The following is a 15031-nucleotide window of genomic DNA, read 5'->3' on the forward strand; positions in this document are numbered from 1 at the left end:
TTGTATGTTCTGTTTTAGCAGATTTTGCCACATCACTTGATCCCTCTTTGCTTGTAACCACTTAATACAAAGTCATGTCTACATGTGGCCATGTGTACTTTAAAGCTCCTGTTTGTAAGATGGTAAAACTGACGCTTTGGGTTTCCCAACTCGTCAGATACTGACGCTTTCAGATGGTGACCGACCCGACCTATAATCCTAAAGCGTCAGTATCTGACGAGTTGGGAAACCCAAAGCGTCAGTTTTACCATCTTACAAACAGGAGCTTTAAATGGAATTTAAATTGTTTTTACATCCTACTGGTCCTACTCCCTTAGTAATGATCTCATGACCACTCTCGCGACCTTCGGGGTATCTCAGCCCTCTGTTTGGGAAATCCTGTGGCGTTCCCTCAGTCAGACACCACATCATATTTATGGAACCTCAAAGAAAAACAGCTGGAGTAGATGGGGACTTTTTTACTACATTAAAAAAGGGTGTAATCCAAGTCTCTGGAAGCCCAAAATTGATTGAAAAGACATTATTTACACCCTCGACACACTTTAAGTTTAGCAGCTACAGGGTGTAAATAACAATCATTTTTTGATTGAGGGGCCTCTCAAGCTGTTTGGAACCATTTTATGAGTGTTTTTTATATGAGTAGATACATTTTTATTTGTGTGTGAGCTCAACCTTTTAGTCAAAAACTCAGTGATTTTTCATTATGGGTCCAATACTTGCATGTACATTTTAGCTGAGGATGATTCTACTGTGAGCAGTGCCGCAGGGGGCGCTAGCGAGCTGCTCTTCCGTCTACTTGACGTGATCATCATTGCTATCGCGAGAAAACTCTGTCACGGGCTTCCGGTTGGAGGAGAGCGTACTGTTGTTCTTTTGAGCACCCATTATTGGCGATTTTACCGAGTTTGGCCTTGAATGATTACGGTATTTATCTGTCAAGAACATATATACCGAGGTAAGATTACACACTAACACATTTTTTGATCCCCCCTCTGTCTATCGTAGCTAGCATTAGCCGTCTTACGTTATACATATGTCGACGAAAGAGGGCCGAGGGATCTTGCTAACCGTGTTAGCGTTAAGCTAACGTAAATGTTGTGACATAACAAGCAAGCTATATTATGATTTCTCGCTAGATTTGTTGTAGCCCATGTTCATCTCATTTAGCGTTTAGTAACCGAGCTATTTGTGTCTATAGGTTATCGCCAATCTAATATAGCTTTTTTATTTAAGTTGTTTACCTTAAGCTTATCGTACGTCGTATGTTAATACAGCTAAAGCTAGCCAACTTTTCCAGTAAACTCCTTTTTTTTGTCAATACGCAGATGTCGGACGACTTGATGAAACAGTTGAGCAGCTACAAAGCCCAGCTACAGCAAGTAGAAGTTGCTCTATCCACTGACCCTGAAAATGAAGATCTCCTTAAACTCCAGAAAGACTTACAGGTTTGTGTGCTTGTGTGAATAGGATGCTTCGTGTTGGATTTGTACATTACTCGTAAAGCGAATTTCTCATGGCTGGAATTGTATGGAGGCATAAAAAGACTTTTGTAATTAACTGACTTCCAAATCCTTAATAAATCAAGCTGCAATGATAAATTAAGTAGTCATCAATTATTAAATTAATCGACCACTACTTTGACAATTGATTGATCGGTTTGGGCAAAATTTTAAATAGAAAAAAAAAGTAAGAAATCTGTGATTCCAGCTTCTTAAATTTGAGTGTTTTGTAATTTCTTTACTCCTCTATGACTGTAAATTGCATATCTTTGGGTTGTGGACAAAGCAAGACATTTTAGGGCACCATCTTTGGCATTGGCGAAGGTAGACATTTTCACAATTGTCTAATATTTTGTAGACCAAAACCACTTATTGATTAATCTAGAAATTAATCTAAGAGTTAATGACAAGGAAATGTATCCCAAGTTGACCTAAATGTAAGCACTATCGTATGCTGATAAATTAAAACTTAACTGAATCTATTGCACTGAAATATTGTACTCTGAAAACTACCATGCTGCATTTATGTAGTTTGAGTGCCACTATTTATAGTTTTACTTGTTAAAAATAAATTATACTTTGGTGTCAACCTGCCTACAAAAATCAAAATCTACCCCAATTTTTTTTGTTTAGTGCCATAATTTATTTTACAATGAATAACTTATTTTTTGTCTTTCTCTTTTTATCCCATGGCCTGTACTGCTAACAAAAAGGGGGGGAATTTAGTATGTGCTCCATGAACATCTGACCCATTTTTGACTGTGTTTGTTCAACAGGAAGTTATCGATTTGACAAAAGACCTCCTGACCTCACAGCCCACTGAAGGTGCTTCTACTACCCATGGCTCAGAAACAGTCCCTGTGAAGCTCGGCTGGAAAGTCGGAGACAAGTGTATGGCTGTGTGGAGTCAGGATGGACAGTGAGTATCACCAGCCTCTTCTCAGAAAACATTGCATGCAACCTCAAACCTTGTACTGAAGCAATGCAATTTGAGCAATGGTTTTATATATTTAGTTCTGTCCACACATATTGTGTAATTGGTTTTGATCATTTTATCCTTGTGGTGAATTATGTATAGAAATGTCCTATAGTCACATATTGCACATATTTTCCATCTATTATTATGTATGAGTGTTAAGCTTTACTTATTTAGCAGAGCTTGAGTCTTTGGCTCATACTCACCTGCTTACAGACGTGATTCTTTGACAGGGTGTATGAGGCTGAGATTGAGGAAATAGACCGAGAGAACAGCACTGCAGCAGTTACCTTCGCTGGATATGGGAATGCTGAAGTGATCCCTCTGCAGAACCTCAAAGCAGCAGAGGAGGGGAAACGTTCTGATGAGGATGGAAAGCCAAAGTCAAAGTATGAACAAAACTCTTGTGTTTCGCTCACTTAATGTACATGCTCATAAACCCTTACTTAAATCATGCTTATTAACATTATAATGAAAATACTAGGATTCAAATGTATGATCTCACAGGAATTACTTCTTGCTGTGGAAGTAAAACGTTTTTAAATGTTATTGCACACCCAAAACAAACTCCCTCACTTGTTGCTTTATTGTCTGTTTAGTCTGATGATTGGAAATGTGTTTTGATTTCCACTCTTGCCTAAAACGCACAACAATTTATTTGACCTTACCTTCCACATCTTGTGTAGGCCTGAATCTATATAATGTTGGAAGGCTCTTGCAAATGTTATAACTATAATTCTAGAAAATAAGCATAAGCAAGAAGTATTCAGTAAATACCACACTTTGCCATTCTCATTTTGCCGTATAATCAAGTCTATATTTTTTTAAAACTGGTTGCACTGTAGACAATTGGCAGTTTCCCCTTCATATACTGTACACATCAAAATAAGTCTTTTCTAGGCCAGGTGCAGCTTAAGCACTTGTTGATTTTTGGGTAATGTCCTAAACTAATATTTAAAAAGGAAACTATCATGGCAGCTCTGGAAACCTCAAATTTTAAGTTATTCTATACATTGGGCTCACTGTTTTTATTTCATATTTATTATAATATGTTTGTGATTGTCTTTTTCTTGTCTGTCTTTCTAGGAAAGAGCAGATAGCAGAACAGAGAGAATACAAGAAGAAGAAAGCCCAGAAGAAGGTGGCGAGGATGAAGGAATTGGAGCAAGAGAGGGAAGAGCAAAAGTCAAAGTGGCAACAGTTCAACAACAAAGCATACTCAAAGAACAAGAAAGGACAGGTACGTTTTATTTTATTGGAGGCCTGAATTAATGTAAGTGTAGTGCTGGGAAACCTGTGGTGCATTGAGCCACGGCAGTGGACTATAGTTATACTCTGTAGATGTCACGTTTCTTGCATGATGTTAGTTTCCACAGCAGCAGGTCTGTAATGAGTTCTCAAATGTGATCAATTTAAATTAGCCAGGCATTAGCTCAAATCTGTGGTGACCACTGTCAAAGCATGGTGTGCATCACGTTGCAAGGTCAGGTGATCTGGTCTCGCTTACCAAAATAAGGACCGTGGTGTATCAAAACAAGGTGGTGATGTGAATTCAACTGCTCGGGTTCACAATACCACCAAGTGTGTAAGTTGTGATGGAACTTGTATGTTGAAGTTCAGTTGAGGATGGGGAATGTGTGAAGAGATGTGAGCTACTGCAGACACTCAGCAAACTGCAATTTGGATTATTTAGTAAGTGCTTTTGGTTTGTAATAGCCTTGCCACAATTTAAAAGGCCACATACTGTGTAATTGGGAACCTCTGCTGTATAAGAACCAGTTTCCTACCAAGGATCGTAAAAGTTTATATCCACCAGTATGTTATAGGGACACTCAAATGGAGCCATAGCTTGTTCAGCCAAGATGTAACCTTGGACAAGTAATTGCAGTTCAAAATAGCTATTGTTCCTAAAGCATGTAATAACTGTCAAACCGCCAACGTTATCAATATGCAGGTAATGGCTGTAGCCAAACCTTCTTTGTTGCTCACGTTCAATGGATGATATATATTTCTATGCAAAAAGGTCCCTTTTGCTTCATTGTCATTTTTTAAGATTTAATAACCTGTTATTTGGACACACCTCCATGGTCAGTAAATCAAATGTAGAACTACACCTGTTTTTCAGGGAAAAATGCCTTGGTTAATATTAATATAACTGTAACTTGGTTAAGATCGAGCAGATGTAGACAACAATTCATTGGAAGTTGGAAACATCGAAGTACATCTCTTTGAGATTTAAAAAAAAACTAAACTGAGATTCTGTCTTGATCTTAGTCAAAAAAAATGACTGGTAAATGAATCCATTCTCAGACCATACAAATGTAAAATTTGGACTTCAAATGGGTCAGACTGAAACTTATGGTTCTCCTAAATCAAATGATGTATGGCACTTGATGCTCACTGCTAGAATAGGGTGAAATATCTTAACCGAATACAGGAGTCAGGCTACACAAAAATTGTTCTAGGTACGAAAAGTAAAACTAAACTGTGAATTCACACGGTTGAGAAATTCAGAATGTTGGCAGACACCAGAGCTGTGGTGCTAACCCACCCGTAGTCCTTCACACTACATGGTATTGAACCCTGCTGCATGGTATGTGGCTGGTGGGGCAGGTAACTTGAAACTTGTGGCCTGCTGCCCTTGAATTACTGCTGGAAGATTTTATGTAGCTGTAGTAAATGTAACAGACCATTGCTATATAATCATTAATTATTACTGTTTTCTGTTTTTCTTTCGTAGGTAAAGAGGAGTATATTTGCATCCCCGGAAAGCGTAAACGGAAAGGTTGGAGTGGGGACGTGTGGTATTGCAGACAAGCCTATGACCCAGTATCACGACACATCAAAATACAATGTCAGACATCTAATGCCACAATGACCTCATATATTGTGTATATAATAATCCACTGTACACTAGCTGTATCGGTGTTTTCCATTGTGTTTATACATGATTTAAGTTTCTCAAGTAAAGAAAGCTTTGAAAGGAGTTGCTTGCACACCATTGTTTGAAAAATTGATGTAGGTTTCTTATATATTATGTAGGTACAACAACAAAACATCGAAATGGAGGGTATTTTCCCTGTATATGAGCAAGGTCACCTGTTGTGTAAGAACAGGAAGTGTCTTTGCAGGAAATCCATAGAGTTTGCTGCCTGTGTCCAATTTCCACCGAGGCCAAATACTAAGATGTGTACAAATATACACCTGTAGACTTGGGTTGTACCATTCAATCTGAACCCTGGTATATTGTGGAGGAGTCTGAACGTTTATAATGGTGTTCATTTAAGATGGCTGGTTTTTAAGTTTCCATTTCTGTATATTTAACAGTGAAATAAACATTGTTTTGTTTTCAGTTTTTTAATACTTGCTTTCATCATTTTGACTGTTTGGACAGTTTAGTTTAATTGTGGCTCTGTCAGGTCCTGTAGGTGGCAGTAACGATTTGTACAATTATTATTAAATCCATTTCAAGAGCAGCATGCTGCAACTGTTATTGCAACTCGTTTTTCCTTTTAAGTTGCATGATTTCATTTGTTTGACATGTTCAGCTATTAGATGCTGAATGCAGTGTTTCATTCAGAGCCGATTGATTATGTACGAGATACTTTTTTTAGAACAAAATTTAAGCCTGGCAACAGTTGCAGTCCATCAGTTTAATACAAGAGACTGAAGTTAACAACATTAATGTTAGGCATCAAAAAGGACAACACTAGTTAATGTCTGGGTGGTAGAAGTTTATTAAGATTCCAGGGACAGTTATGAGGAACCTATACAAAGTATTAGCAGGGGACCAGCAGCGCATGTTTCGCAAAAAAGTCACCTTGGATGGCTGATTTGAGCACGGGAGAAAACATTCTGGGGTGTGCTTTGACATACTTCCTTAACAAAAGTCTTTTTCATAGTGCATTTTATAGTTTCCCAAACAGGTTGGGGGGAGAAAATACCTGTTACAAGGAACTTTGTGCAAGAGTCATATACCCATGTTAAGACACAATTTGGTGGTGATCTACTTAGGACTTGGACCAAAAAAATGCAGATAAATGGTCTTATTGAAATGTCTTATTTGGTTTCATGGATTTTAACAGGTCAGCAGTGCAATTCGGTGTGTCAAATACACATTGAATTATTAGTGGGAAGCCTCCAAATTTCAAGGATTTGAACTTTTTCCTGCTACAATACAAAAAAGATACAGTATTAAACATTTAAGTAAAAACCAAAATTGGTATTCTGTAGTGTTTATGTTCATGCTACAGACATTTTTTAAAGACTTGTCAATCCAAAGCACAGTACAACATGATTAGACAAGCTACATTCAACACACATGCACCATAGCTTTTTGTTTTTTTAAAAATCAATTACAATCATTTTTACTTCAGATCATTATTATTATCATTATTATTATTAACTGATACCACAACCGGAGCAAGTGGAAACTAGCAAACTGCAATTTGGTGTTGGACGGACAGAATAATGTGCTAAACACAGCCAACATTCAAGATATACTAAAAACTAGGCGCATTATTGCTTGAGCCTTGTGCTTGGACAAGTGCGGGATAGCTTATAACTGTCTAAAGTTGAATTTGCACACAGTGCGAAAGAGGTGTGTCATTCTTTTAACAAAAAAAAACATTTGAGTGATGCATTAAACCTGTAGCACTGTGTATGCTTCAGTGGGGCTTAATTGTCAAGTCATTTGGTAAACATAAAAAAAGGGTTGTTTTTTTTTTTTAATTCAAGCATGACCAAGACCTAGCTACAGTAAAATTAAATATACCAAAAATAAATACTATAATCATATGCAAAATAAATTAGAGGAACGGGGGTGGACTACACCACCTGTTTGGATATGACTGTATGACGGTCAGGAGGGACGCCACAGGGATCAATGATGGTTGTGGGTCTTAAAGCAGAGGTTATAGAAGTGTAATAAACATTTTGGAATGCTGACATAGTAGCCCTTGCCACTGGCTTGTACGCGGACAAGAAGTGCCATCTGGATATATCATCCAAAGAAAAAGGGGCAAAGTTTTTACAAGGCAAATGGAGCAGACGTTCCCAATGGTGAGCTTCTAGCTGGTATTGGGTATGTTTGGGTTTTCTTGTTTTTTTTGCTGGTTTCAGAGGATCAACTTGACTAAAGGTACCGTTTACCCTTCAGTGTTGAACACTGGTGCGGACACGGGTCCTCTACAGGATCAGTATTGGGTGCAGGTATGGTTGATTCAAGCTGGTAATGGGTTGTGGGACATTCAGGTTATTGTCAACTTGGAAAATGAGGAAACTGTATATTGCCAAAATTTGAGGCTGTTGTGTAAAACGTTTCGTGTAGAGGAAGCCCCTTGGCTTTTGTAAGGAGACATTTTAAACTTTTTAGACTGAGTTGAACATAAGGCTGGTTCTCAGGGTGGAGTAGCTCTTTCATTTGTCAGTTAAAGGTGGGAATTGAGGCTGGTTCTTCTGAAGAAAGGTTACCTAAACTGTGGGGGGGAATGGAGCTGTAGGCTGGTACTTTGAAGGTAAAAGCCATAAAAGACTGCAGCTGAAGTGAGAGTATAGGCTGGTGTTTCAAGCAGAGAAGGCCAGTTTTAGACTGCAAGTTGAGTAGCCCTCATCACTGGCTGAGCTCTGCCGGCTGCTGTGGTCGTCCAGGTCACTCGCACCACTGGTGCTTACACTGTCCATTTCTCCATGGGAGAACTCAGTGCTTTCCACATCGATTTCAATCTCCTCTGTAAGAAAACAAAGAGAAACGTAAATGAATACAGACCTAATATTTGAAATTTTGCTTGGATATGTTTATTGGGTTATAGATACTTGAGGAGTCTAAAACTCCACTGAAACTGCAAAGTTTTCACTCGGATGAAGGCTCCGATTCACTCACCTCTGTCAGACTCTGAGCGATCAGAGTCCATGCGGGAGCCCAGGCTGTCTGTACGGACCCTCTCCCGCTCTCCATGAGTCTGCAGCTGGGCTAGCTGCCTCTGCAGATGCCTCTGCTCCCTCTCTAAGGTCTCCAGCTGGTGCTGACTCCTCCGGTCCATCTCTTCAAGTTTCTAAAAACGAGTGAAATGCAAAAGAGTTAATTATACTCTTCTTACAGAGGAGTCAAAACATAATCAAGACAATCAACGTGTGTGAATCCAGTGTGACATATTTGGTGTTTGCATGAATTAAATCAGACCATTATGACAGCGCCCCTGTAGATGCTCCTCATTATTAACATGCATGAGAAGATGGTTAGCTCATATGCAGTGATGTGAGGCCCCCTGTGCCTCCTAATAAATTATTCAACACACGAGGACTGAAAGTTGCTGGTTGTAGAGGAATATCTGGTGTCTCTATGAAGTGGACGTAGTATAACGATCACTGGATGAGAATGCTGGAATCATTTGGTCATGGTTTACAAATCATCTTAATCGTTTTACTTCCTTAGCTCTTGTATATTAGTATCATGTGTATTATATTTATTTTATTATATATTATTTTTACTGTATTATGCACTACTTGTATTAGTAAATGCAAGTCAGAGTAGCACTGCTTTTTCTGTCACACAATACAGGGCGTATTTTTTAAATACTTCCTGCAGTCATGAGCTCACTGCTTGCTGCACCTGCACCACCCATTTTACCCTCACACACAACCTCTGGTTCCAAAAATACAACCCAGCAGCATCCAGAAGCCACATTTCCTGGACTTCCAACAGGCAAGTTCAGAATAAACTGTCGAAATCATACAGTGGGTACTTTATCCATTACCCCCCACTGTGATAAACTCCCAGACTGTTGCCAGGATTGTTTTCTTACTTAAGCCCTCAAATCACCCGTCAGCTGCCTCCCATTGCTAGAGTCTGCAAAGACTTGGCTTAAAAAAAAAAATCCAATATTTCCAAACCAAAAAAAAAGTTTATCTGGCTTTGACTGTAGCCATCAGGGGAGCAAGAGTGTTGAGTCTTGGATGTTTTACTGCTTCGCAACCATTTGTGCCCATTGCCAGTCTCATGCAGTTTGGAAACATTCAGCGGTCCATTCAGTTCCAACATTCAGGACAGTCATGTTGCTCTCAAGACCAATGGCCAGTGGACTATTCACATTATCTGTTAGTCTGAAGGACCTCAGTTGCCAAGGCTCAGAATCCAATAAATAACCGCAACCACTAAATGGAGGTGTCCTAATGCTAGCCCAGTTCATTTAATAGGGTTGAGGGGAGGGGGGAATTGGGAAAGTTTCTTAGATGCATAAACAATTATGTCTCCAAGTCAATAATCTGGAACTTAAAAACCCAATTCTCAACATGAAGATTGCCCTCTAACAGTTCTGTAAGACTGTGCGTTCCTAACGGCTGAACCGGTTGGATGGTGAACCTTAACCGACTTGAAAAATGTGTGTCGTGGTGCCTTTTTTGGGCTAGGCTATGTCTTGAGTTTTGGTGAGAATGGCTGAGCAAAGCAAATAAGAGTAAATCAACCTTTCATTCAATCATATGATATAATTGTTTTATTATCGCATCATAGTTGCCTTGAATCAGATGTTTACTTTCATGGAAGGGAGGCCAAACAGGTTAGCTTTTCTTCTCTAATCCTGGGGTCAGCTATGATTGTTAAACAAGTAAGAGTGCTGTTATGTCTTTATCGACCTACACCCTTTCATCCAGCAGTAGGTGTTGAAGTAACACACCAACAAATATACTAATGGCAGCTTGCACTTCAAGGAAAAAACAAAGTGTGGGCCATCTAGAATGTGAGCTAGGAGAGTAAAACACAAATGTATCTCATTAACAAAAAACAGGATCGGTCTATTGTCTGGTTAGGCTTACATTACGTAAGATATCCAGTTCACATACTGTCTCACATAGGAATCAAATGGACATGTTATAAATAACAGCTGTGCTTTAACTACTGTCATGGGTCTAAATATCTGCAGTGGAAAACAGCCTGTTTTAGCAAGATGACTGTTTATGGTTATGTTCCTACATTAGCACATGGTCAGTCAGGACAAAAAGCTGAATTTAGCCCTTAATCCCATTAAAGTACCACACTACAGAGGTTGCTATAGACTACCACACCTTGATATGTGCTTTGGCCTTGTTGAGCAGTCCCAGTGTGGTGTGTCGACTGCACTCTGGTCCCAGAGGGATGAGGGACTTCAACTTCTCCAAACACAGCCGTAGATGTGCTCGTCTGTGGGAAGAGACACAAGCAGAAGGGTCATTTCTCTCTAGAGAGAGCAAACATGGAATAATGTGCAATATTTCCAGACTAATGCATTCTCGCTCCTCATGCAATTTGATTTGTATCGTGATAGTTAAGACATATAGCTATTTGACTGGTACTGATCGATTCCAATTAAGATGCCATTAATTCGTCTGTGATGAGCAATGTAACAGTCATAGCATTCAGGCTCAATTAGTCTGTTTATCCATTTTGCAGTTGCAGTTATAAATTGGTTCTGTGTGGCCCCAGACTCAAAAGCTACTGCTGACTCTCTGTTTCTGGGGCCTCTGGGCCTGTGGTCAGAACGAATGCAGAAACTGACAAAGGACACTCACTGTGCTTTCAAATCATAGAGTAAAATGTAGGTCAAGTTGTGATGTCATCTCTCCTCTCTGCATTGGCCACCATTTAAAAAAAAAAAAAAAAAAATGCGAAAGAAGCCTTCCTCTTGAAGATGCCATTTTTTTCTCATCACTTGGTGCATGTCTCACACCAATATTCATACACGCCTGGCTTGCCTTTGAGGATTAACTGGGCGTTTAGTTTTAGGATAAATGTGTCCTGACATTTGTTTCCTGCTCAAAGCAAAGAGCTGCCTCATCCTGGAGCAACACAAGCAAGCTGCTGTTGGATTTTGCAGCTGAGAATCTCTCAGGAAGGAGCCCCGTTGTCTGGAAACAGACGGTTCCCGTTTGCTGACTGGGGAAATGTCTGCATGTCCTCCAGGAGCAGAGCTGCTACTGAGGCTGCATTACACCGCCCGTTTATTTGCCTTGCAAAAATGCACATTCGCAATCATTTACAAAAGGCTGCATTTCTGAGTTGTTGATAAAAATGCCTTTTTTCTAAAGACCTGCAATGATAATAAGCTGATTTATAAGCCTGCAGTACATCTCGGTGCGGTCACCATATTTAGCATAGCACCAAGATATGCAAACATGGCAGAATGGAGAAGGCTCTCGGTTTATCAGCTCGAAGCTCCATTTTGAGACAGCTGGCTCTTGAGATAAAGGCCCATTTGCTAGAGCAGTTTGAATACTTTGGGGATTTGTCTTTGTGCTTCTTCGGCACGTTCACACTTGGAACTTGTTATTCATACGAGACAAAACTTGATTTAAGTGAGATGGAAGTATGAATCTAGGTTGACTGCCCTTCTCATGTCTTTTGACTGTTTTTGTCTTAAACATTTAGATGGCCTTTCTCAGCCTTGTCTCACTCACCTATTCTTTTCCAGTTCATTGTGTGCTGACCTGTTGAAACCATAAATATAGAAACAAAACTCTTATTAATATATTACACAACCTACGTGTCCAGAGCAAATCAAATAGCTGCATGAACTAATGCTGCAAATCACACTGTATATAAATGAAGACAAACATTAACATTACCTATTGTGAAGATTGTCCAATTTCCTGTTCTTGAATTTGCGCTGTTTCTGTTGGTGTGCAGTCTGGCCCGCGGGATATGTTGAAGCGTAGCCGTGCTCGCATTCTGGTGATGGAAAAAAAAACAGATCAAGAGGATTAAATAGACTGTGCAGTTTTTACAAATGTGCTACAAGCAATAAGGCTCCACGAAGGCTTGGATTTGCATGATGCATGTGACCTGATTTGGCCTGAATTCTAAATTGCATTTAAATGTGTGACCGAAGGCAACACGTGTGGAAACCTCAGTGAACCCTCATCAGGAAATCTTTATACCAGCACAGTCGTTTCCAGTTTTGATACCAATGCATGTTTCTATCATGAGAGTAGGAATATTTAGTGGACACATATTACTTCTCTACAGTATCCCAGCTGCACTACATTTCCCATGAACCCCACCAATCCCAGTAACATGCGACGTCAGACATGAACCCGGCGCGCGATTGGCTACCTGCAGTGACTCTCGCGCTGGGAACATGCGCCCCGACCAATGACAACTTTACAATTTGTTCCATGTGGAAACCATGTGAACAACACATACAAGGAAGCAGCAGCAGCTGCTCCTGAAAATGATAGGTGCGCGTTGAATCGGACACTTTGACGGGAAATAAGCTCCTGACCGCAGTTTGTTTGTGCAACAGGGTCCGTGAATGCGATATTTGTGCGGAACATCTGAGCGGAGCAGCGGTGACAGAAGCTGCTGCAGGCTCGGATTAAAGATCAGATCGGAAATGAGCTCTCAAACCTCCACAAATGTCTACACGCATTAACCTAAATGTGCACATACGCGACCCGGTTTGGAACAATAAAGTCACTGGACCGAGACTGTTCCGGTTCGGTTCTGCAAAAACAAACGACCGGCAGCAGATCAGTCAGCTGCAGGCTATTGTTGCAATAAAATGCAAAGTGCTTCCTGAATCCAGACTGTAGGCTACCTGTCCACTTCTTCTACAATTCCCTCACATGTAGTCAGAGTTGGGTCGATTAGTCTACAGTTCCCCCAGTAGCAGGTGAACGATCGCTGGCTGATCTGGGGCCAGTTCATCTTGTCCGCTGCGCGTCTTTTGTCGCCTTCGCCTCTATTGTTGTCTGCTCGGCGCATTACGTGTTAATATCCCCTACAAGCCCCCGTGTGTTTACTTACTTCCGCTGCTCTTCTCGACATTTTCTATGTAATTTGCCGCATCGAGCAGCACTTGCACGTTCTTCATGAAAGTGCCGATTTGGTCCATTGCGGAACATTTGGAGTATAAAACGTCGCTGAAAGAATAGTCGGACATCTCTCCGAAATCCTGCTGGTCCATGGACGCATCAGACTCCGACAGGACCTCTTCGGGTTTCAGCTCGCTGTGCTGTCGCATGTACTTAACCATTTTCACTTGAGGCTCTTTTTTTTCTTTTCTTTTCTGCTTTTTTTTTTTTTGTTATGTGGGGGGTTTGACAAATAAAGCGGCGCTGAAACGTGTTCTCCTTGTCCCGTCTGTGAGCTCTGAGCCGATGACTGAAATGAACTGGGCTCGATGGAATTGCAGTCCTTAGCCTCAGCCACTTGCCCTACTTGGTGGATAATCCCTCCCACTATCGCATGCACATTGCATTCATTGTCAACCGTGCCATGATAAATCCTCATTATCAATACTGCAGGAGAGCAACACATAACGCACATAAACGCCGGCTTTCATTTGGCGGAACAATGCTGCTTTATCCCAGCCGGCATTAATATGGGAATAATGATGAGAAATGAGGAGCCGCCTTTCATGTTGCACACAGCTCCTGTCTGCAGACTGGGAGAAAGTGAAAAGCATAAAAGGCCACATGGCTAAAGATGGCATTAGGTCTGATGAACAGTGCAACCTGGATATCAGGCGCAGGGTTGATCTCTGCGCTCAGGTGTGTGATGGGACACTTTAAAGGTGCAGTCTGTAGTCTGAGACATTTTGAACAGAAAGGAAATATCTTTATTTTTTCTTGTTATGCCTATAACCAAACAAACTCTTTGTTTTCATGGCTGATAAACTGAATAAACAAACTGACCTTAAAGGACAATTTGATACTGTTTTACTTTGTTTATATGTGGCGGACCCTGCCACCTTTCTGTCTTCAAACAATGTTCTGAGGACCTTATTTCCTTTGAAAAAAGCTTGTTTATTCACTTATGGAAATTTAAATATTTCTGAGTTTGTATTATCACCTCACGTGTTTGAATTTCTTCCCCAAAACTACAAAGTGCCCCTTTAAGGTGAATTGCATCCCAAAGTTGGGAGTTTTAAGCAGTTTTTTGCTGCACACAATGCCATTTATATGATTTCTGAGGCATTCATAGATTATTTGGCTCCTTTAATCTTATATGTCTCTCTTGAAGTCCCTTGTTTTAAACTCACTCACATAGGGATTACAAGAAGGGGATTAAACCGATGAAATTATGTCTAATGTCGGCATCTTCTGTCGCTGCTTCAGTTTCAGCGAACAACAGGATTTACATGGCAGTGAATACATCCCTAACCTTGAAATTGAGTTTACTTCTAGCTCAATGGTCCACTTCTGTCGTCCCCCTGTCCTTTTTGACTGATTAAGAAGTCATTTTTCTTTCCTCCCACACTTTGAAAGATGGAGGAGGACAGAGGGGAAAGGGCCTGCCTTTACGAGGCCAGCCATGCGTGCAGGGCTGTGTTGTGCCTCCGAGACAATGGGTGCAGATGGCCGGCCGGCTGCAGATGTGGCCAGGCCTGTAACGGACGCCTGTGAGAGAGCACACCCTCCCATGGAGTCTATTTCAGCTGCCTGGCAAGGCCTGACACACACAGACGGCGCTGATCTGGAGTCTGAAACAGAGACGCACACTTTAGTGGCAATAATGAGCGACATTTGTGGACAGATGCAAAGGTGTGTAGTATAATCTGGACAGGTTGATTTTGCATCTTTT

General features: G+C 40.6%; 3 protein-coding genes across 6 annotated transcripts in view; 2 read left to right on the top strand and 1 right to left on the bottom strand.

Annotated features, from left to right (window-relative positions):
• The window catches only part of LOC115596465 (VPS10 domain-containing receptor SorCS1-like), a 138371-nt gene that overhangs the window by 1746 nt on the left and 121594 nt on the right, over positions 1-15031 (top strand). The gene's annotated exons all lie outside the window — the stretch shown is intronic.
• Positions 810-5962, top strand: smndc1 (survival motor neuron domain containing 1). Its single transcript, XM_030441624.1, has 6 exons — positions 810-955; positions 1326-1445; positions 2276-2418; positions 2709-2864; positions 3562-3715; positions 5216-5962. Exons 2-6 carry the CDS (start codon positions 1326-1328, stop codon positions 5351-5353), a joined length of 711 nt encoding a protein of 236 aa, XP_030297484.1. The 5' UTR covers positions 810-955; the 3' UTR covers positions 5354-5962.
• Positions 6193-13664, bottom strand: LOC115596470 (max-interacting protein 1-like). Its single transcript, XM_030441623.1, has 6 exons — positions 13253-13664; positions 12073-12175; positions 11905-11934; positions 10537-10651; positions 8357-8528; positions 6193-8204 (listed from the first exon to the last, which is right to left on the bottom strand). Exons 1-6 carry the CDS (start codon positions 13479-13481, stop codon positions 8041-8043), a joined length of 813 nt encoding a protein of 270 aa, XP_030297483.1. The 5' UTR covers positions 13482-13664; the 3' UTR covers positions 6193-8040.

Source organism: Sparus aurata, chromosome 15 (assembly GCF_900880675.1).
Source record: "Sparus aurata chromosome 15, fSpaAur1.1, whole genome shotgun sequence".
Taxonomy (NCBI): Eukaryota; Metazoa; Chordata; class Actinopteri; order Spariformes; family Sparidae; genus Sparus; species Sparus aurata.